The sequence below is a fragment of the Poecilia reticulata genome, chromosome 1 (assembly GCF_904066995.2).
Source record: "Poecilia reticulata chromosome 1, P_reticulata-male-v2, whole genome shotgun sequence".
Taxonomy (NCBI): Eukaryota; Metazoa; Chordata; class Actinopteri; order Cyprinodontiformes; family Poeciliidae; genus Poecilia; species Poecilia reticulata.
In genome coordinates this window covers 25,007,825-25,028,112 of record NC_088830.1, presented here as the reverse complement: position 1 = coordinate 25,028,112, position 20,288 = coordinate 25,007,825, and the positions used below count along the sequence as shown (strand labels likewise).

At 38.8% G+C, this 20,288-nt stretch overlaps 2 protein-coding genes across 2 annotated transcripts; both read right to left on the bottom strand.

Annotated features, from left to right (window-relative positions):
* Positions 1 to 7,231: 7,231 nt before the first annotated feature.
* LOC103467804 (phosphoribosyl pyrophosphate synthase-associated protein 1-like) lies at positions 7,232 to 14,358 on the bottom strand. Its single transcript, XM_008414480.3, has 10 exons — positions 13,743 to 14,358; positions 12,362 to 12,414; positions 12,197 to 12,263; positions 11,402 to 11,574; positions 10,597 to 10,712; positions 10,402 to 10,457; positions 9,693 to 9,838; positions 9,485 to 9,555; positions 9,055 to 9,201; positions 7,232 to 7,624 (listed from the first exon to the last, which is right to left on the bottom strand). Exons 1-10 carry the CDS (start codon positions 13,904 to 13,906, stop codon positions 7,466 to 7,468), a joined length of 1,152 nt encoding a protein of 383 aa, XP_008412702.1. The 5' UTR covers positions 13,907 to 14,358; the 3' UTR covers positions 7,232 to 7,465.
* Positions 14,359 to 14,850: 492 nt separating this feature from the next.
* LOC103467812 (uncharacterized) lies at positions 14,851 to 19,669 on the bottom strand. Its single transcript, XM_008414493.3, has 7 exons — positions 19,271 to 19,669; positions 17,719 to 17,814; positions 17,456 to 17,597; positions 17,229 to 17,337; positions 16,773 to 16,857; positions 16,254 to 16,445; positions 14,851 to 15,861 (listed from the first exon to the last, which is right to left on the bottom strand). Exons 1-7 carry the CDS (start codon positions 19,335 to 19,337, stop codon positions 15,734 to 15,736), a joined length of 819 nt encoding a protein of 272 aa, XP_008412715.2. The 5' UTR covers positions 19,338 to 19,669; the 3' UTR covers positions 14,851 to 15,733.
* Between the last annotated feature and the right edge of the window lie 619 nt (positions 19,670 to 20,288).

The window sequence follows — 20,288 nt, the reverse complement described above, 5'->3', positions numbered from 1 at the left end:
TGTGTGAGGTGGTTTTAATGTGGCTGAGTGGAGATGCTGGAAAATGAAACGTGAAATGATAAAAATACTGATTCAAGTTGATGCTGGAATAAAATATGCTGAAAAGAAACATTGGCTTCATATGTGCAAAAAAAATATCTTGTATGAAGGCTACAATTATTGGTAATGAATTCTTATAGTTGAGAATTCTCCAGTAAATTATGAAACGGTACTTCTATATCTTTGAGCAACATGAGATAAAACCAGGACCTCTCAGAAAGAAGGGAGCGATATTGTGGAGATAAACATCTATCTCTGAATTCTATTTCTACATTAACACTGCTGGTACTGGGTTTTTCTTAAGCACAGTAACTATCAGCTACAGCTGTTCGGTTTCTGTCAGTGAGCCAAAATCTATACTAAAAATGTCAATATTAACCACATCTGTGTTGCCAAACATGGATCCCTTTTTATCCCCGTTTACATTTCGTTGTGAAGGTGACTCAAAACAGCTGGTTAATGTGCACTGGACTGATCCCTGGCACACAAACTTCATGCTCCACTGAATCAAGTTCCCAGTGTTGGAACTTGCTGCCATCTGCTGGTGAAAAACATAAATGCATGCTTTTTTTCTTTTTTGAAATGCACTTCTTGGGGTTACTCTTTTTTTTTTTTACTCTTTTTGCCCCACAATCGTGTATATATATATATATATATATATATATATATATATATATACTGCTCAAAAAAATAGAGGGAACACTTAAACACAATATAACTCCAAGTAAATCAAACTTCTGTGAAATCAAACTGTCCCTCGTCGGGTCAATCAGTGTTGCTTCCTAAGTGGACAGTTTGATTTCACAGAAGTTTGATTGATTTACTTGGAGTTATATTGTGTTGTTTAAGTGTTCCCTCTATTTTTTTGAGCAGTATATATATATATATATATATATATATATATATATATATATATACAGTGGCGCAACTACACATTGTTCAGGTGGATGCGAAAACATAAAACGCCCCCACCCCCCAAGGAAGAAACGTCAGGGTGAAGAAGCGTAGCAATATACAGTATATATATATATATATATATATCTATAGACACACTACTTCTTTAGACCTCTGAGGAAAATCTTTTAGGTGTTATGTTTTAATGAGGGGTAGATACTTTTGGGTTTTGCCATCTGTTTATATCAATTTATGTTATGCTGTTGTTCCAGGTATCAAATTTCAATGTTTTTGAAACAGAACACTGTTAAAACAAGCACTTGTTTAAATATTTATGTTTTATGTGCTTGTAATTATTAATTATTTAGATAATTAATCTATAATTATTATCTAAAATCATTGTTAGATGTTCATTAGTACTGTCACTGTTCCTTTAAGTTAGGAGGCATTTTCTGGTTACACAAAGACTGTTGAGACACTTTTGAGAGGGAGGGGGTTGTTGATTAAGGACTAAAAGTGTTGACTTTATTATATTATCGGCTGTCCTGGTATTGTTCAACTTTAATAAATTAATGTTCAGAGCAAATAGTTTATCTGGTGCTTAGTTTTCCTAACAGAACATTATAATACATCAGAAAATTATTTGTCAACGAGTCACACATCTCAACTCCTTAACAAATGAAAAAAAAAATAATAATATTACATATATTACATATGAAAAAAATACGTATACCACACAGGTAGGCAACAGCTGACTATATATATATATATATATATATATATATATATATATATATATATATATATATATATATATATATATATATATATATATATATATATTGAACACAGAATCTTCTTGCTGCAAGGCAACAGCACCAACTGCGCCACTGTGCAGCCCTGCAGTCTTTATATTAATAAATTTATAAACTATTTCTGGCTTTGTACTAATTTCTGCTTCTGCTAATTTATGCTTTTTACTGATTCCCTGTTTAATTGTTTCAACTGTTTCTGGCGTTATACTAATTTCTGCTTCTGCTAGTTTTTGCTTTTTACTGTTTCACTCTTTAATTGTTTCAACTATTTCTGATTTTGTACTAATTTCTGCTTATTGGTGCTTTTCACACCTTCTCCTATTCCTTCAATGTATTTCTCTCTTGTGCTCTGTTTCTATCTGTTTCTATTCATTCTGCTTGTCTACTTTTCTGTATGCCTTCTATTTCTACTGGTTTTACTATGTGCTAAGGTCTTCTGCAATCTTTAATCAATTTTAGCAATTCATATATCAAAATGTTCAGCTTCTTCTGCTCCTTTATGCTTTTTGGTTTGCTATATTTCACTTCAATTATTTCTGGTTTTGTACTAATTTCTCCTTCTGCTAGTTTATGCTTTTTGGTGTTACACTGTTTAATTGTTTCAACCATTTCTGGCGTTGAACTAATTTCTGCTTAGTTTATGTATTTTGCTGTTTCACTGTTCAACTGTTTCAATGTTTTGTACTAATTTCCGCTTCCTATGATAATTATGCGTTTTCTTAAGCTGTTTCACTTTTTGACTTTTTCAAATAATTCAGGTTGCACACAAACTCCTGCTTCTTCTGCTGAATTCTTCTAAATTTTAGTATGTAAACTTTTTCTACAATGTATGACTGTAGCTTTCTTCTGTTTTTTCTACATCTTAATCTTTGTTTTCATGTTTCTTGTATTTCTCCATCAATTATTCTGCAAATATGCTTCTTTTGCTCCTTTTTGCTTTGTTTTGCTGTTTCACTTCAAATATTTCTGGTTGTGTACTAATTGTATACTAATTTTTATTTTTTTTATTTGTTTCACTGTTAAACTGTTTCAACTATTTCTATTTCTTAAGCTTTCTTCTATTTCTTAAGCTTTACTTCACTTTTTCGAGCATTTCTGCAGCAATCATTCTTCAAATATGCATTCTCACGGCTGTTTCGCTAAGAACAGCTAACAAAACTAGCTATTTTTCTAGTTTTGTTTGTATTTACTTTTAACTCATGTAAACCACTTTGAATTGCCTTGTTGCAGAAAATATGCTATATAAATAAAATTATCTTACCTTACTTACTTTACTTTACCTTACATGTTGAGGCCTAGAAGCCTCATCAGCTTCTAGGCCTCACTTCATCAAAATCTGGAAGTGGGAAGAGACGCATATTACCATATCGAAAAACATTACGGGGCGTTTGTGTTGAACGGGATTTCATTTCAGTTGGTAGATGCAGCGATTTTAAAAGTTCAACGCCAGACAATGGCACTCCAGTACAAAATCTTCTTGTTTTTTCAACCAAATCAAAAGATGGAACTATTCCTGCTCGTTTAAGAGTTGTGTTATATGTAAAAGCGTCTATCTTATAGTTCTGGGCTGGTTTTCTTGGCTCTAGATTATGGAGCCCCAGTCCAGCTCCAATCCAATTAGAAAATCTCACAAAATAACTCATTGTAAAATCTCTCGAACGTCGAATGATGATAATACGCGAATGAAGCTGAATACAAATAACAGATCTTATGTATGGATATATATACAACCCCTCTGTGACGTCACAGGACAGTTTACTTATCTAGCCACGTCACTGGTGTGTTGCATAGGCCCAAGGCAGCTGACGTCAGCAAGGTGACATGACAGGCTGAAGCTCGAACGTCATGTCACGTGAGTTGGAGCGACTGCAGAGCAGGAGGCGGAAATGGGCCCTTCAACTACAGACGTATTCACGTTTTATTCGTGTGTACGCTCCCAACTAACAACATAGAATTGTTTGTGAATAAATAATATAATGTCCCTTTTCCACCGGCTCTCGTTCAGCAGCCCGGCTCCTGTAGCAAGGATCTGTAGTACGGTGCTGCCTCCTGGCGGTGGGGGGGTATAGCGCCCCACCTTTAGATGCCATTTGCTGCGCTTCGTTACTATGCGACTTAACTCGAGTTGTTTTTCTGATTCAAAAGAAGAAGAAGCTTCTTTTGAGCTATTTTTTATAGCCTGATTGTGATTTTTCTGAGACTTCAAGAATAGAGGAAAGCTGCAATTGTGTCGAGGAGCTGATCTCCGCCTTGCAGCTGGAGCAGTGGTTCTTAACCTGGGTTCGATCGAACCCCAGGGGTTCGGCGGAGCCTCTGCCGCGGAGGTAAAGACACACTTGTGTAAAGTCTGATGACGCGCCCCGCTTTGCCATCACTTGCTCCAGAGGATCACGTTACATTGCTTAGCCAATCAGAGCTGCAGAGGAGCCCTGATTGAAGGAGCTCCACTCTCAGCATGGATTTGAACTTGTGTCTTTAATTACTTCAGCAAAGCTCACAGTTTTTACCAAATTCTATAGTCTAAATCTGCTCCTTAGTCGCATCTTTTCGGGGTTGCTACTGCCTCTAGTGGCGTGGGGGTGGTAACACAGCTAATATAATTACATTACTAAATCAGAATACCGCAAAGTATTTTGTGTGTCTGCAGTGAAGGGGGGATAAGAAGGGTTCGGTGAATGCGCATATGAAACTGGGGGGTTCGGTACCTCAAAAAAGGTTAAGAACCACTGAGCTAGAGGAAAGAAGGTGGCTTCGTTGGCACATGAGCCAACGACGATTTTTGTATTAAACTACTATAAAACGTGTAATAGTGCCGAATATACATGCACTAATGTTAGTCAGGTTGTTGCAAATAACTTAAAAGTGTCAGAATTCATTCATAATATAATTAAATGTGTTTTCAGATGTTGGTAAACTGCCCCTGCAGACCATCGTGGTTCTTCGTGCTCCTCTGAGTTGTAGGATGTCTCATGAGTGTCCGTCTTCTTGTCAGTCGATGTTTACCTTCAGGATGTCCAGAGACGTTTAGCATGCATTAGTTTTTTTCTGACTTCTGCAGAAAAGAAAAAATATAAAACCCAAAATCAGGGCTATATATATATGTGTGTGTGTGTGTGTGTGTGTGTAATATTTGAGCAGTCTGACGGTCAATTTGAGTCAAAATAAAAGCTACTAGCGAAATGTGTTTGTACAGCACATTTCAGCAACAAGGCGGTGCCTTGATAAAATAATAAAGTGCATTGATAAAATGATAAAGTGCATTGATAAAATGTAATGTAATTTACAAATAAAGCAAAAAAAAAAAAAAGAAACATTGTAGTGCCAGAATATGGAGAAACAACGAAAAGTTGTGATCCAGAGCCGAATGAATCCACATTCCAGTTAGTGTTAAGGACAACTCTAGTCTAAAACTGATGGGTTTTAAACTCAAGTCATTAAAGTACTTCAGGGTTGCAGCAGTTTTGCAGTTTTCTGGAAGCTTATTCAAGGTTACAGGAGCATTGAAATGATGCTTCTCCAGGTTTGGGCCTGATTCTGAGGATGCAGACTTGAAGCAGAAGGCCTGAGTGGAATGAAGGGTTGTTACAACGACAGCAGGTCTTTAATGTATTTTCTTGCTAAGCTATTCAGTGATTTATAAACTAACAGAAGTATTTTAAAATCTATTGTCTGAGCTACAGGCAGCCAATGTAAGGACTTTTCTAGTTTCTTGGTTTTAGTGAGAACGTAAGCAGCAGCGTTCTGGATCAACTGCAGCTGTCTGACCTTTCAGGCAGGGCTTAAAAGGTTGTTACAGTGATCAGTTTGAATAAACGCATCAGTTTCTCAAGATCATATTGGGATATTAGTCCTTTGACCCTGAAGATGTTCAGGCCCAGATTTCTGGCCTGATCAGAAGTTTCTGAGCTAGTTGAAGCAAGCATTAGAATTGTAAACTATTATTTTAACACAAGCACCTTTCGTTAACCAAGCAGCAAAAGGTTTTCTGATCTTATCGGCATACATCTGCGTCAAGGCTGACTGGCAGATTTAGAGTCTATGAGGCATATCATCCAGCGCAGGTGTCTCCCTTCAGCTCCTACGCGTCTGAACTCACGCAATTTTTCTGCACAACCTCTGAAAATGTCTCTTTCTGAAAGACACAACTTCGATAAGTTTTAGCACCAACTTCACCGCCTCACTACCTGCGGGGGAAAACAGTTTGAAGCTGAACAAACCAAATGAATCTTCCTCTCAGCACTGCATTTGAATACTGAACAATTCAGCTGTTCTCCATGTTGGCCAGCTGACAAAAAATGGTCAGTGTGCAGTTCCTCAAATGGCGATGCCTGGTTCCTCTGATTGCAACCTGGGGAGAAGAGACAGTTGTTACTGCTCAGGTTTGGGTCCCCCCCACCCCCACCCCCGCTGCCGCCGCCCCACCTCCCACCCTCTCCTCCAGTCCATCAGATTAAACTGCACCAAGTTTCCTGTTTTAATTTGAGGAAGTGGCTCGGTTAACGTTTAGCGGCCAGTTCCTCTTTCAGTCCACATTTAAACATTCTTCCGCAGTGCGCTCTCTCAGTTGCAAAAGGAAGGAGGCCTGACAGCTTCAGAGTCACGCAGGTGTGTGGGTTTTTATATTTTGTTACACGCTTCCGTAGCTTAGATGTCAGATAAACTCAGGATTTAAGAGTAACTCCCAGAGCATCTGTGTTTTATCGTGTAAAGGAGACTTGGAGATCTTCAGGCGGTTTTCTTTTCATGTCATCTCCGATGAAGTCTCTGCCCCTGGACTTGGTCAAAGCTCCTCAGCGGAGTAAAATCACCCTGAGGCGTTTGGAACAAGTTCATGGTTCGGGACACAAAGTCTACAGGTGCAAGAAAGCCCAGAGACAGCAGGACTTGATCCATTTGCATAGCTACAGTCTGTCTGAGTTTCAAATGTCTTCTGCTTCTCTCATTGACTGTCACATGTCTGCATTTACACTGAGCCATTTATGGTCCTGTGAACCAGTGTAAAACACTGCATAGTACAAGCGCATTGACACAGGAACTTATGGTCATAAATAAATACAGAGCAGTCAGATGATTTGCATGTTTTCAGTGGTTTGACACATCTAGAATCTGGAAAAAAAAAATAGAAATCAAAACTGTCTCCTAAATTTACTGCATTTTAATTACTTTAAAATGTTGCAGTGTCAAACATAGAGCAGCCATATAGCGTAATTAATAAAAAACCTGATGTTTGGTAGAGATTAATACCTTTATGATGATTAACCATTCAAATCCAGCTGGACATTAACACATCTGGTCTCTGCTTCCTGACTGAAAGCATGACTAAAAGTTTCATGTTCAGGTGTGAAGGTATCAAACTGAAGTAGATCTTGTTCCTGAAATGTACCAACGCTTCGCTTGTGCTATCACGTCTATATTTACAGCCGATAAAGTCAGATGTGCCACTTCAGGCTAGAGACAAACAAGTGATTAAAAAAAGACAACACTTCTGAAAGAGTAACAGCTTTATTTGCTACAAGTTGCAGTGTACAGGAAAAAAAAAAAAACATTAGCGAGGTCCCTGTAGTAATATTGAGCGTGAACTTTATTGTTCTTGCCTCGTGTGTGACATTTGGTAAATAAAACCGACAGATTTATCAGCAACCTAGACAGGAAGAACAGACCGATGCAGAGATCTGCAGCGAGTCTGTGCTGGAATGTAAACGTCTCTTTGTGTCGCCTCAGTCGTCCACTGTGATGTTGCGGAACAGGTAGGACATGGACTCTCCGTTGTGGATGCGGCGGATGGCCTCAGCCAGGATCAGACTCACGTCCACGGTTTTGATCTTCGGACACTGCAGCTTCTGCACCTCGTGAGGAACGGTGTTGGTCACGACCACCTGCATGTGTTGGAGCAAAACTATGGAGGCTCAAAAGTGCCGCAATTCAAATGAGTCGATAAATGATTTGCTAAACTGTTATGTAGATTGTGATTTATTTCCAAGTAGAAGTGGTAATAACCCAAAATGATGATCATAACACACTCGAAGACTACAAATGTTTATTTAAAAATGTGATAATATTTCAAAACCAACTATTTCTAACCATTTATGGAATAAATTTTAACTTGTAAAATGCATATTCGAATTTAGAAATTAACCGTTTGAAACATATTTACATATGAAATGACTAGAAGTGACTTCGGTTGAGTTAATCAGTAAATTGTTTGGGTTGATATTCACTCATTTATGTTGTTTTATTTATTTGTTTACTTTAAAATGATGCTATATTTGTATATTATGTATATATATTATTTTAAAAATTCCACATGGTGTGCCTCTTGACCTTCTGTACTATATTTATTTATTCACTAATAAAGCATTTCCATACCTGTATTATTAAAGTCATATATACTTCTGCTATAAATACAAATCCTGACATTTGTCGTGTCTCCTGTTTTAATTCAATAATAATGAGCTGGTAAATAAACGCAACAATGTGGCCGTCATGTTTAACTAAAAAAAAATAAATACATAGAATAATGTTGTGAGACTGTCTATCAATATATATATCTATATATTTTTATGAACAGCTGAAGAAACTAAATGTCAGTAAAACTAATGCTACATATTTTATCAGTATGGAGTAATAAATCAAAAACATCACAATCGGTACTTTTCTTTCCAACATTCTTGTAAAATAGCTGACAGAACAGCTTTGCTTGGTTTGTGTCTTGTCATGAAAAGTTCTCCATAAATGTTCAGTTAAACTCAGATCTGGACTGTTAGCTGGTCATGACCACCAAGCTGACCTTTTTGCAGTCATTTCTAACAATGACTGTGTTTATTTGCCTTTTTCCAGCAGAGTTTCAGGGTAATTTCCATTGTTTCAGCTGACAGTTGTGTTGCTGTGCCATGTTTTCTATCAACAGGTGGAAAATATCCTAAAGCTCTGCAGTCACTCAGTTTTAGCTCCAGAATAAGACTTGTTCAGGTATCTGTTTTAGAAATAACAATATGAGATTGTAACATCTTTTTCATCTGGTCTGAGAAAAGATGAGCCATTAAATATAAAATCACTTTGTTCTTTTCCTAAAGAAATGCTTTACAAAGTCAGAATGCCTATTTTTTTCAATTTAATTCTTTTGTGATACATCTGATTTTTTCCTTTTTAGGTGAAAAATCAAATAAAGAACCCGTCTAGTGCAGTAATTCCATATTCCTGCTTAAATCTCACTTTTTATTGTTTCAGATGCATTAACTTATTGCACATCATTTCATAGCTGCAAAATATTTTCTTTCACTGTCAAATCTTCACATGAGACCTTTACCTCATCTATAGCAGACTCCTCTATTAGTCTGGGAGCTTCTGCAGACAGCAGCCCGTGTGTAGCCATGATGTAGATCTTGTACGCTCCTCTCTCCTTCAGGCTTTCTGCTGCTGCAACAAAGTCCTCCACGTCATCTATGATGTCATCCTGGGGAAGAGGTCACATGTTCGAGAGCAAAGACATGTTTTACATCACAGATATTTTTTCCTAACGGTCTGGAGAAAAAGAAACAGATAGCAGAAGGCTCCAACAGACAGAAATATCCTGATATTTCAACTCTATGAGAAATTTTCTACAGTAAAACCAGCAGCACAAAAGAAATAAAGTACAGCACAGATTAATGTAAAGTTCATAAAATCCCAGATTAGTTACATTTCTCATAACGCATATAACAATGCTTTTTATTTTCTTTGCAGCCAGCAAAGCTTACCACAATGATGGCGATTCTCCCTCCTACGTCTCCGACGACGGTGATGGGAGGCTTCTCCTTCGGCATCATCACTGAGAAACGGACAAGTTACTGGTCTGAGTCAGAACAGTTCGTGCTTCTACACTGATCAACTTACATGACTGTGATTCACCAATTCTCAAACTTTACTAAAGTAAGTTTATTTGACATAGTGTTTCATCCGTCTTACATGGCAGCTCCAGGCCTGTGTGTCCTGCTGTGGTCCGAGACAGCGGGGGGGAATGTCGGCCGTCTGCCATGTCCGACTCGGAATGCTGCGCCTCCCCATGCATCACTGCCAGGCCGAGTCGCAGCCTCTCAGCGTAAGCTTGGGCCCTGAAAGAGACAAACAGGCAGACGTGGAGGAGTCAAAAGGAAACAACAATGGCTACAGAAACTTTCAATCAGACGAGCCAAAGGCTGAAGAAAGGAGTTGGCAAAGGAAACGACGCCTGCAAAGAAGAGTTAAAGCAAAAGAAAGATTAAGGCCCTATACTGAAGTGTTTCATTGGAATGTAGGGCAGAAATTACATCTGCAATTCCTTCTTCACAGCCAAAACTCAAATTCAAAGATGATTTTACCATTCAAAAGGTTTCAATGTGAGTAAAACAAAAAGAAACAGCTTCATTTCTCTGGGTTTATCAGGCAAATTAGCATAAAAACACATTGTAGCATACATTATACATAAACATAACCTGCTTGATGAAGGAATGACATTATAACATAATATAAAGGTAGAAAAAAGTCATTTTGCATAATGACTCAATTCTTTTAACAGGCCACCTAAATAGGCATTGTAGTGATTTAAATGCGAGCTTCACTATGTTTTATCAGCCAAAACATTTTAATTATTATTATTATTATTATTATTATTATTAAGCTCTGAGTTTCTTGTTACCGTTTGGCAGCAGACGGAGACTTTGCAACAATGACAGCATTCCTGTAGTCTGGGATCTATTAAGAACGAGACAGAAACTATGAGTGTATCCTCAGAAATGAAAAGGTGAAATACTACAGTCTTTAAAGGAAGACTGACTGAGGTTCTCAGAGAAAAATGAACAGTTTAATATTTTGTGCCTTCAGAATGATGTACCTCTTCTTGGATGTACTGGATGAGAAAAGGGGAAGCTCGGAGGTTGTCAATGGGGAAGTTAAAGAATCCCTGGATCTCCTTCTGGTGAAGATCCATAGTGATGATATGAGTAAGCCCTGCAACAGAATATAAGACTTCAGTTCAGAAGGAGCTTCAGAGCAAAATGACAATAGCAAAGAAATCTACAGAGGTCCGTCAGCCCTGCAGGGCTCAAAACGCGTGGAAAAAGTAGAGGCGTATAGTCTGGAAATTACGCTAATTCTTTTGAAGGAATGTATGCAGCACATTCAAGAATCTATAAATTGTTCTCAAGCTTTGGGTAATATAATCATGAAACTAATTTTCTATGAACAAATAACCTTTATCAAGAATAAGTTCCAGACCTTAAGTCTACACAGACATCATGTTTCCAGCTGCTTCGAAATGGTGCAAAAACTAGGTTAAGCTATGAAATGTGACTGGGTCGTAGTTTGTGGCTCCAACTGTTTCAACTCAGTGGTTTGCTTTGTGAAAACTGAGCTATTCTGAGCTATGCAAAAGCATTGCACACAGTCGCATGTCGACAGCAGTGGTAAACGTTTGGAGTTCATCACTTCTGATGTTGGACTGATACCTCTGCCATCAAAGGAAGTCACAAAAATGTATCGAAATTTGATTTATTATATCTAAAATGAGTTTTTAGGTTATGAACACAAACATTAGTAATTAGTGGGAATCACTTAGCTTAGTTCACAGCTGTGCAAACCTTACCACAGCATACCAACAGTGACTGGCTTCCCAGTCGTAATGTGCAGCTCTGGCTCACCGGCTTTAGCCAACATGGAAGCCAGCAGCTTGCAGACGATGGATCCTCTCTTCCTCATCTTGCACTGCTTGCTGTAGGGAAAGTAGGGAATGACCCCAATGATGTTCTTGGCACACGATGTCTTCAGAGCATAAGCCATCACCAGCAGCTCCATGACGGCTGTGTTGACGTCCCTGAAAAATCAAAGCAGGGGTTAAATCTCTGGCCGAGAGTCACAAATAAAAGCTGAGCAACGTGACGTCTGCTTTCTAGCTAGTTAAATAAAAAAAAAGGGAAACAAATACGATCTCAGCATAATCATGATTATTGCTGAAACTTGCAGTTACTAAAAGGATTTACCTACATATATTTCCCCAATAATATGCTATTTTTACAATAACAACATCAACAGCACAGGTTAGCTATTAAGCGTACTTCAGGTCTGGACATTAAGGATGGTCACAATCCATCCCACTGGCCAGATTTATTATCAATATGCAAAGCATGCCTGTTGGCCACTTGGACTATAATACCGTACCAAGTAATGCAGGCGAGTAGCCCTTTGAGATGATAAGTTATGAAGTTTGCTTTCTGATATACTTGGCAGCTCCAGTACAGATCAGATCATTGTTATATCCTGGTACATGTCACAGGGATTCAACAAGTTCATACTTTTTTTGTCCTTAATTTTTTGTGTTCTTCTCCTGAATGTCCTTCCATAATTTATTCAGTTTCTTTTGTTGCTCATTAAATAAGCTCAATAATTCAGTTTTAATATAATAGTGTGTAGATGCACGATTAAAAGTCTAAAATTACCTTGGAATGGTCTGAATAATAAAAATGTCTTGCCCTCGGACAGATTCCTTTACCTCTACTCGAGTCTCTGTAGAAAAGAAGAAGAAAAAAAATCACTGTGGGTTAAAATGCGATAAAGACCTTATAGAGTGGGTCAGCAGTTATCTGGACACAGCTAAGCCTTACCTGTGTTTGACTCCTGATAAACTACCGACCTGCCCAGCTCCACACCCAGGCGTCTGTCAAAAGAAAGTATTAAATCTGACTTAAAATAAACACAAATTAGACATTTTGATGATTAAACTGTTTTCTAAGAGAAATATGTGTTTTTCAGAGACATCAGCAGAAAGGTGACATCCTACAAAGAAATCTAACAGCACTACCAAGTGGTGCATTTCCAATTGGTAGACAGGCTTCAGATTAGCATTATGGGTAAGGGTGTAAGATCAATTTTTTTTTTTTTGCATAGAGTGACACACAATGACTTAGAAGTCTGAAGAACAAATGCTAATCCATAAACAAAGTAAAATATTAAATAAAGCAGATTCAAAATCTAGATCAGGTAGAAATAGCGGTGTACCAATCGGTCGTCAAAATAGGCCAGACATTTGGCTTAGACTGGCGATCAGCTGGTTAAACACTGAGAAATCAGAAATCCTTTTCATTGTTCACTTGTGAAATGTGTCAAAAGCACAACCTCCCACTTTCTGTTGGCATGTTTGGTATGTAAACCCATGGAAGAACAGCATGTTCTGTGCATTTCCGATACACAAGTCCTGAGGTAATAAAGGAAAGGAATAATACATAGTCAGAGGAAAGGAGGGAGGGATGTTTTTTTGGACAGTGGGAGGCAGTGGTTGCTGAACCACAATTGTTTTTAGAAATCGTAGAAATGTTTATTTGAACATTTTGCGTTGTCGGTTTATTATTCTCACTTTAGTAAATGACCTGGAATTAGAGCATTTTAAATTTGCTGGATAATGATTGTGCACAACATCCAATTTCCCAACAGATATTATCATAAGAAAGCCAAAAAGTTTATTTTTTATTTTATTAAACATTCATATCTGAGGTGTTTTTAGCATTTCTGGACTGACACGAGTTTTGTACTATTACAACATTAATCCTCCTCAAAAATACAACTCGCCTTATAACTGTGCACATAGTATTTCATGGAACTCTAGTTTGGAAACAAATGTATTTCTCCATGTTCAGTCAGACCTGAACATTTTCTTATTTTCATGCTTTTTCACACTAGTTAGAAACCCGGAATGTCTTGTTTGTAAGGGCAAAACCTTTGACAGGAATAGAAGAGCAAACATGCAGTAACTAGAGCGTACGCTGTGTCCTCTAATTCAGGAGTTTTACCTGGAAATCCACCATACTTCTTTCCAACTGTTGGTAATAAAACACAGTTATACCGTTGCCATTCCATGTACATAATGTTCCCTTGTTTATTGGTTAAATTATACTCCTGCAACAGGGTACGTGTGTCAGAAAATGGGCAAATAACTGCACTTGCACTCGGCATTATTCTTTAACCACATTCATAAAGAATTAGACTTACTCTGTTATCCTCTTGGCCAGCTCGGTGCAGGCAGTGGAAGAGTTGGCAGAAAAAACCCGATAGTCGCTTCTTGAGATATTCATTTTTGTGTAACCATACGACAGCTTGGAGGTCTGAGAGTAAGGAACCAGGGACCTGTGACCTCCAAATCGCCTGATGGGCATTCTGCTTTGCTTTGGCAAATATGAGAAACGTGTTGAGGTTTGACCCCAAAAGCAAACCGAAAGAAAAATGTTAAAAGTCCCCCGTGGATGTCAGGAAACCCACAGTGTGTGTCCTCAGCTCTGCGTGTAAACTAAAAAACACAAAGGCCACATGTTTCCCACGTCACGTGGAGTCAGAGGTGAAGCGCTTGAGGGAGAAGAAACAAAAAGGCTGAACCGACACTGAATTATGAGCTAACGGTAAACTGAGTTGAGTGTTTTCATGCGGTGAGTGAGGCTTTCAGAAGAGACGAGATGTTTTAAATGCTGACTGGACTGAATTTGAACGATAACTCAGATAAATACACATCCAGTAAAGTTCTACTGAAGCTAAACTCCGTTTTGAGAATTGAAATCTGTTCACTACGCAGCATTCTTTCAGCTGCAGTAATAGCGCCGCCCCCAGGCAGACGTTCATTGGATGATGCAAACAGTGACGTTCAAGAGAGCCAATCAGAGAGCTCCCATTCTTTCTCTTGTTCTTCTTTCTAGTGTTCTTTCATAAGTTTAGCTGCGCTACTGCCATCTGCTGGAGTGGCAAAACTCCACTGTTTATTCAGCGTTCAAGTTGGTGTTTATTGGTGTTGTTCAGAAAAGACCCAGCATTTTCGGTGAGCTCGAGAAATTCCTTTGTGTGTTCCTAAAAGGCAAACACTTAGGGGTAAATCTCACACTGTTTTTTTCCCCCCACACCCCTGCCCTTCTTTGTATCTCTTCAATAAATATATTTTCTTGTCACTTTATAATAAAATTATTTACCAAAAAGATTGCTGCAAGTCAATGACTCGATGCAATCTATTAGGTTTCTTAAGATAGAAAAGTTTTAAAACTAATTTGAATAATGAATTGAAATGGACTGGCCTATTTGATTACTAGGATCAATTAAAATGACTTTTTTGTAACCTTGAGATGACCTGTAATGAATTAAACTGAATTGAATTAAGATAATAGATGGATGTCTGAATGGATGTAAGGAAATGAAGAAAGAAATGGAGGTTTACAGTAATAATGTAGATGTTTGCAAGGTGCAGTATGGGTGTAAAGAGTAACCAGCAGGGAACTGAGCTCACAACCCTGGGGGACACCAGAGGAGATTTTACTGCAAATCTAGACTCTCTGAGGTCCAATAGAGAATTTTCCTGTGTGGTTCTAGTAAATGGTGATGAGACAAAAGGGGAAAAGATTCTCTTTAAGTTGGTGGTAACTTTCCTTTATCAGCATAACATTTGAAATAAACATTAACAGCATGTTATCCAAAGCAGTGTATCACAAATATGAAATCTGAAGATTAAGATTATGACTGCCACTAAAAGTAAAAAATAGGAGATCTTATATACTTTACCCTTAACTCAGCAGCTAAATGTCTGTCTACAAACCCATCTTTAATGTTTTAATAAATAACACTGTGTGTACTGAAACTCTGTACAGTTTTCTGTCTGTTAGCACAGTGTGTTCAGGTTTACATCATATTTAAATTCTCTCACAGTTTGTCAGAAAAAGGCTGTGGCTCGGATGCATCTATCCATGCAAAGGGCTGCAGAAACTCATGATTTTATCAGTTGAGGAACTTCCTACCTCAACGTAGTTACTCTAAATAACTACTTCTGTTCAGAGAGGTCAAGGCAACAGAACAATCCTGCCCTAATTTTTAATCTCGACTCACTGTTCCTCTCTTCGATCTTCTCACTTCTAGTTTTACCGTCTTTCTTCCTCTTCACTCCAGTTTGCGCCGCCTTCCATGGCTCCCACCCTCTGCCTACACGTGCTGCAGGTGGTGGCTTCTCACTTTTAGCTTTTCAGCACTTTATCTTTGAGCAGGTCCAAAATGACCTGCCTCTCCTGGCTCTCCAGTTCAAACCTCCGCTCCCTCTCTTTTCTCTCCGCTTCCAGACGTTCTCTCTCCAGAGCGATCTTACCTGAAATGAAGAATGACAAACGATTGTTTACTGACAAAGTACATCTATTTTAATTCCAGTGACAAAGCATGAGGTGATGAGTGAACAGAGCCACAACTTGGCACATTGTGTAAAATGTTGAATTTTAACACTGAGGTAAAATTGTCACATTTCTTTATTGAGAAATGTATTGAATTTGATTTGATGGTTTCAGCCTTAACTTAAATGGATGTGTGCTATTGTTTTTTATTTAAGATTGTTTACATATGGGCTAATATTTTAAACCAGAATTAAATTCTGTTTCAGGTCCACTAAGACCTTGGGTCAGCCCTGTGAGTGATTTCATTCAGATCTTTGAACCCCAATATCTGTTAAAGCAAAGCTGGATTTAAATTCAGCAAAAGAAATCCCACTCCTCTGAATCTCCAGCTCTTCTCGACGTAGAGAAAGCTCCTCCTCCCGGAGCCGCTGCTCCGCCTCCGAGCGCTTCTCCAGAAAGCTCAGGATCTCTGAGTAGGTCTGGCAGCAACACTGGCAGGGCCGCTTGGCTGTGGGCGCCGCCGAAAGCTCTGCCATGTGCTCACGCTCTTCTTCTGCTTCTGTAACTGTGAGGAGAAACGTTAGAACCAGGAGGAAACGGAGCAGGCAGGGACTCTTCCAAAATATCTAAGGAACACGAAGAAAATATATACATAGGTGCTTCAGCTGAAAGAGAAAGCTCTGAATTTTTAAAAAGTCAACAAACACTTGATTTTGTGGACCAAACAGCTAGCTCTACAAATATGTATATCAGATTTTTTTGTACAGAGTCATATTGAATTTTTAACCCTTTTCGAGATGTCGCTGCAACTTTTTTTTTAAATGTACCAAAATAAAGGAGTTTACTTTGACCACCGAAGTAAAATGTGCTGTTATGTGCAAATCTGTATTACCTAAAGGGGGCAGCCGTGTGATGTTAGGTTTGTCTGGTTCTGCAAGAGTTAGTTCCTCTATTAGATGATTCCTTGGCTCTTCATCCTGAACATGACAGATTAAAAAAAAATGCTTTACAAACAAAACTTTTTTTTTTTTTTAATGTAGGACACATATGCCAACTCAGCTACATTTAGAACAGACACAGTTCAAGGTGATGATTTTAGTCAATTTTAATTGATCTAAGTTCTAACTATTTCTGCATTTCAAATGAGTGTTTTAACCTGTAAAGATAAAAACAAAGAGAAATCCTGAGCCGAGACATACAGATTATTCCAACTCTACATGGAAAAATGCCAGACGTTAGGGGCCTGGGCACCTCGAAACTTGAGACCCTTTTCTTACTGCAAGGCAAAAGTGCAAATTGTTAAAAAAAAAAAAGTCTTATTACTGAACGTGGTTCCACTGATGCTCACCTGGTATTTTGCACCGTCATCATTGACCAGCAGTCCCTTCTCAGCCTCTAGCTCCAAAACCTCGTGGAGCAAATCTTCCTTTTGGGCATACAACTTCTCCGTTCCAAACCTGTGTTAAAAGCAAAGCGCTCATTCCAGTAACATGGGCATGATGACATGTCAAAGACACATGTTTGACATTCCCTTGTCAAACATTACACTTACTATAGGTATAAAAGTAAACCAACCTGCGCAAACTGGGAAAATCTTGTTTCTTGTAGTAGTCCAGCAGCAACATGGTCCTCTCCCGACATCTCCTGGCATCTACCTCGAAGCTCTCCTCCTGGAGGGCCGCGGTGATGATCTCCCCCACCCGGGCCCACATCCGCCCTGACAAAGCGAACGACAGCAGAACATAGCTTACATGTCAAGTAAAGGCTGCAGTTTAATATGTGCAGTTTGTGTTTGCAGTAGAATAGTGTCTTCAAAGAAAAAAAATAAAAATACCCACCTGGCTCTTTAGAACCGAACGGGTTCTGGGCGATGACCTCCCTCAGAAGGATGATGTCATGCCTCGCCGAGAAACGCACCTGACGCTTTCGGGGCGCTGTGAAAGGGGCAGGAAATGGAAGACTCTTCAGTTAGAAGCAGAAGTTATTAGAAGAACACGTTGTAGCACAACGGGAACACGTGTGGAGAAACAGGAGTTTGTTTTGCGTCTTTGTGAACACTCTGAAAACACCATTAACACCACGAAACATAATGGCGGCAGATCACGTGTTTGTTTTTTTTCAGCATGAATAGCAAGAAGAGGATTAACTGGAGAAGCACCCAAAATGTTCAGGTTCTCTAGACGTTCACATTTCAGGTGGGAGAGTTAGAATGACAACCATTATAGTCATCCTTTTAAAAACATACAAAGCCTGTCTGCAAGTTCACCAGAATTCATGTAAGCTAATACGTAGAAAGTCCTTTGGTCAGAGCATGCAAACGCAAACTGCTTTAATTGTTTGGGGAAGCTAGCACCACACAATGAACACGCCATCCCCCCATGAAACATAGTGCTGGAGGGATGCTTTTCATCAGCAGGGACAGGGAAACAAATCAGAGTAAATGGCAAGATGGTTGGAGCTAAATATAGAGCAATCCTAGAAGAAAATCTGTTAAAAGGTCTTGTGTGACTTGAAAGGTCCAAACCTAAATCCAGTTGAGAATATCTGGTATTGCTTGAAAATTCAGGTTCCTATACACATCCTAGCCGGTCTAAAAAAAAAACTTAAGGAAAAAAAAAATTCAGTTGCTACAACAGGAGAGACATATCCAAACAAATCTGCAATGAGTTGCTACAAGGGTTTTACTCCAAAAAGCTGGGTAAATAATGGACTTTTAGGATTATTAATAGCAATTGTTAAATTATGTATTTGTCTCCTTCTACATAAGAGATACACATTACTTTGTCTTGGTTTATCATATGAAATAAATACATTTTTGTGAATGAGCCGTGAAGAAATGAATTATTGTTGTTTTTTTTTACAAAGAACATTGCTGATCTGACCCAATATAAAGAATTCAAACATTTTAAAAGTAACATAATAGTTACAGATAATGTGTGACCATCATAAACAAACGGCCTACAATACAACTCTACCAGAATTTTGGCGCTTCAGCAAAAAAAAAAAAAACAGAAACTACATTTCCTGGCTTTAAACTTAAGTAATGTGAGTCAGAGAGGAATCCAACCAGAAAAGCTTTATTTGATCCCTTTCTTACTAACTTAGCACCACATAAGTGATTTTACAAAAAAGAGGTCATGTTTGACAGAAAGCAGCAGCTTGGCATGCTGTGTATAAGCGACTTGCAGATACAGCAGTGTAAGCAGTCAGCGTGAACAACAGCCAGTCCCCCACCACACAGCGGCTGCAGCAGCAGCAGCAGCGGCACTTTCACTGCGTCAGAGGAGGTGGAGCATCTGTGCACAAGTGCACCGAGGCGACTGCGGTGCTGGACATGTTGGCGTTAGACCTCCAGAGACGCGCCAGGCGTGGAACTCTGAAAAATCTCACCGTTGTTGATCGGGACTTCCACCACCACCCGGTCCATGTTTGTGTTCGGCGCATCCGGGAACCGCATGACGCCGACAGTACACGTCCACTCACCAGTACAGGTTTCACTCTGACGTGTGAGCCAACTTGGCGGAGGAGCAATGCTCCTCTCTTGAACTTGTAATGATTTTATACGACCACAAGATGGAGCCCGAAAGCTGTTAATGCCTATAAAGGCAGCGGGGTCAAGCAACAAGCAATGTCTTGTGTTGCGCAGTGTTTCACGTACATCCACAACCTACATGACAACAAGTGTGAGGACACACAAGCTCCATAATTCTGTCATAAGAATAGTCTGTTATATTTTAATTGGATTATATTAAGTCCTGCTCACAGGATTAACAGGTAAAGGAGTATTAAACTGTGAAATATCTCCGCTTCGACGCACCCGAGTCAAATAAACAGGTCATTAGAAGGACTCTGGAGAACTTGATCAGATGTCTGACCATCTGAAGTGACTTCTTTCAACTTGAAGGGGCAGTTGCTCTACTTGCACAGGCTTCAACAGTCCAATAGAGCTCAATTGAAACTTGCTCAAACGGGAAATTCGCTTTAAAAATGTCAGAAAGGAAATCTGCAAAACAGTGTGATGCTGTCACATTAATGTGTGTTTCAATAGGACTTAGAATAATGCCTGTAACCCAGTTTTTCAATAGTCACCCAATAAAGTGGCCAATGAATGTAAAATGCTATTAATTCAGCTAGCACAGTTAAAGAGGGCCAACAATTTGCATATTATCTGTGACTACAGAACCTATGTTCTTTGTAAATGTTGGGTGGATTCTATAACTAGCATTATATCTGGAGCCAAACATTGGCCCTCTGTTCAACAAGCTTCTTGAAAATCTGATCTTGTAACAGGCACTGTTCCTCAACAGACAAGTGAATCTGTAAGATTGCTAAGAAAAGACAAGAATGAAAATGTTGCAATGGCCAAAAGTGCAAATGTTGACCTGGGATGGTAGATAGTTGGTAAAGC

What these genes read in the sequence shown, in the direction of transcription:
- LOC103467804 (XM_008414480.3), bottom strand. Translation starts at nt 13,906, where the DNA reads ATGCCCATCAGGCGATTTGGAGGTCACAGGTCCCTGGTTCCTTACTCT. An exon ending in ATTATTCAGACCATTCCAAG is followed by an intron (nt 11,575 to 12,196) that starts GTAATTTTAGAC and finishes TTGATTTTTCAG; the next exon opens with GGACGTCAACACAGCCGTCA. An exon ending in TTCCATGTTGGCTAAAGCCG is followed by an intron (nt 10,713 to 11,401) that starts GTGAGCCAGAGC and finishes ATTCTGTTGCAG; the next exon opens with GGCTTACTCATATCATCACT.
- LOC103467812 (XM_008414493.3), bottom strand. Translation starts at nt 19,337, where the DNA reads ATGCGGTTCCCGGATGCGCCGAACACAAACATGGACCGGGTGGTGGTG. An exon ending in CACACGGCTGCCCCCTTTAG is followed by an intron (nt 16,446 to 16,772) that starts GTAATACAGATT and finishes TTCTCCTCACAG; the next exon opens with TTACAGAAGCAGAAGAAGAG. An exon ending in AGAGCTGGAGATTCAGAGGA is followed by an intron (nt 15,862 to 16,253) that starts GTGGGATTTCTT and finishes TCTTCATTTCAG; the next exon opens with GTAAGATCGCTCTGGAGAGA.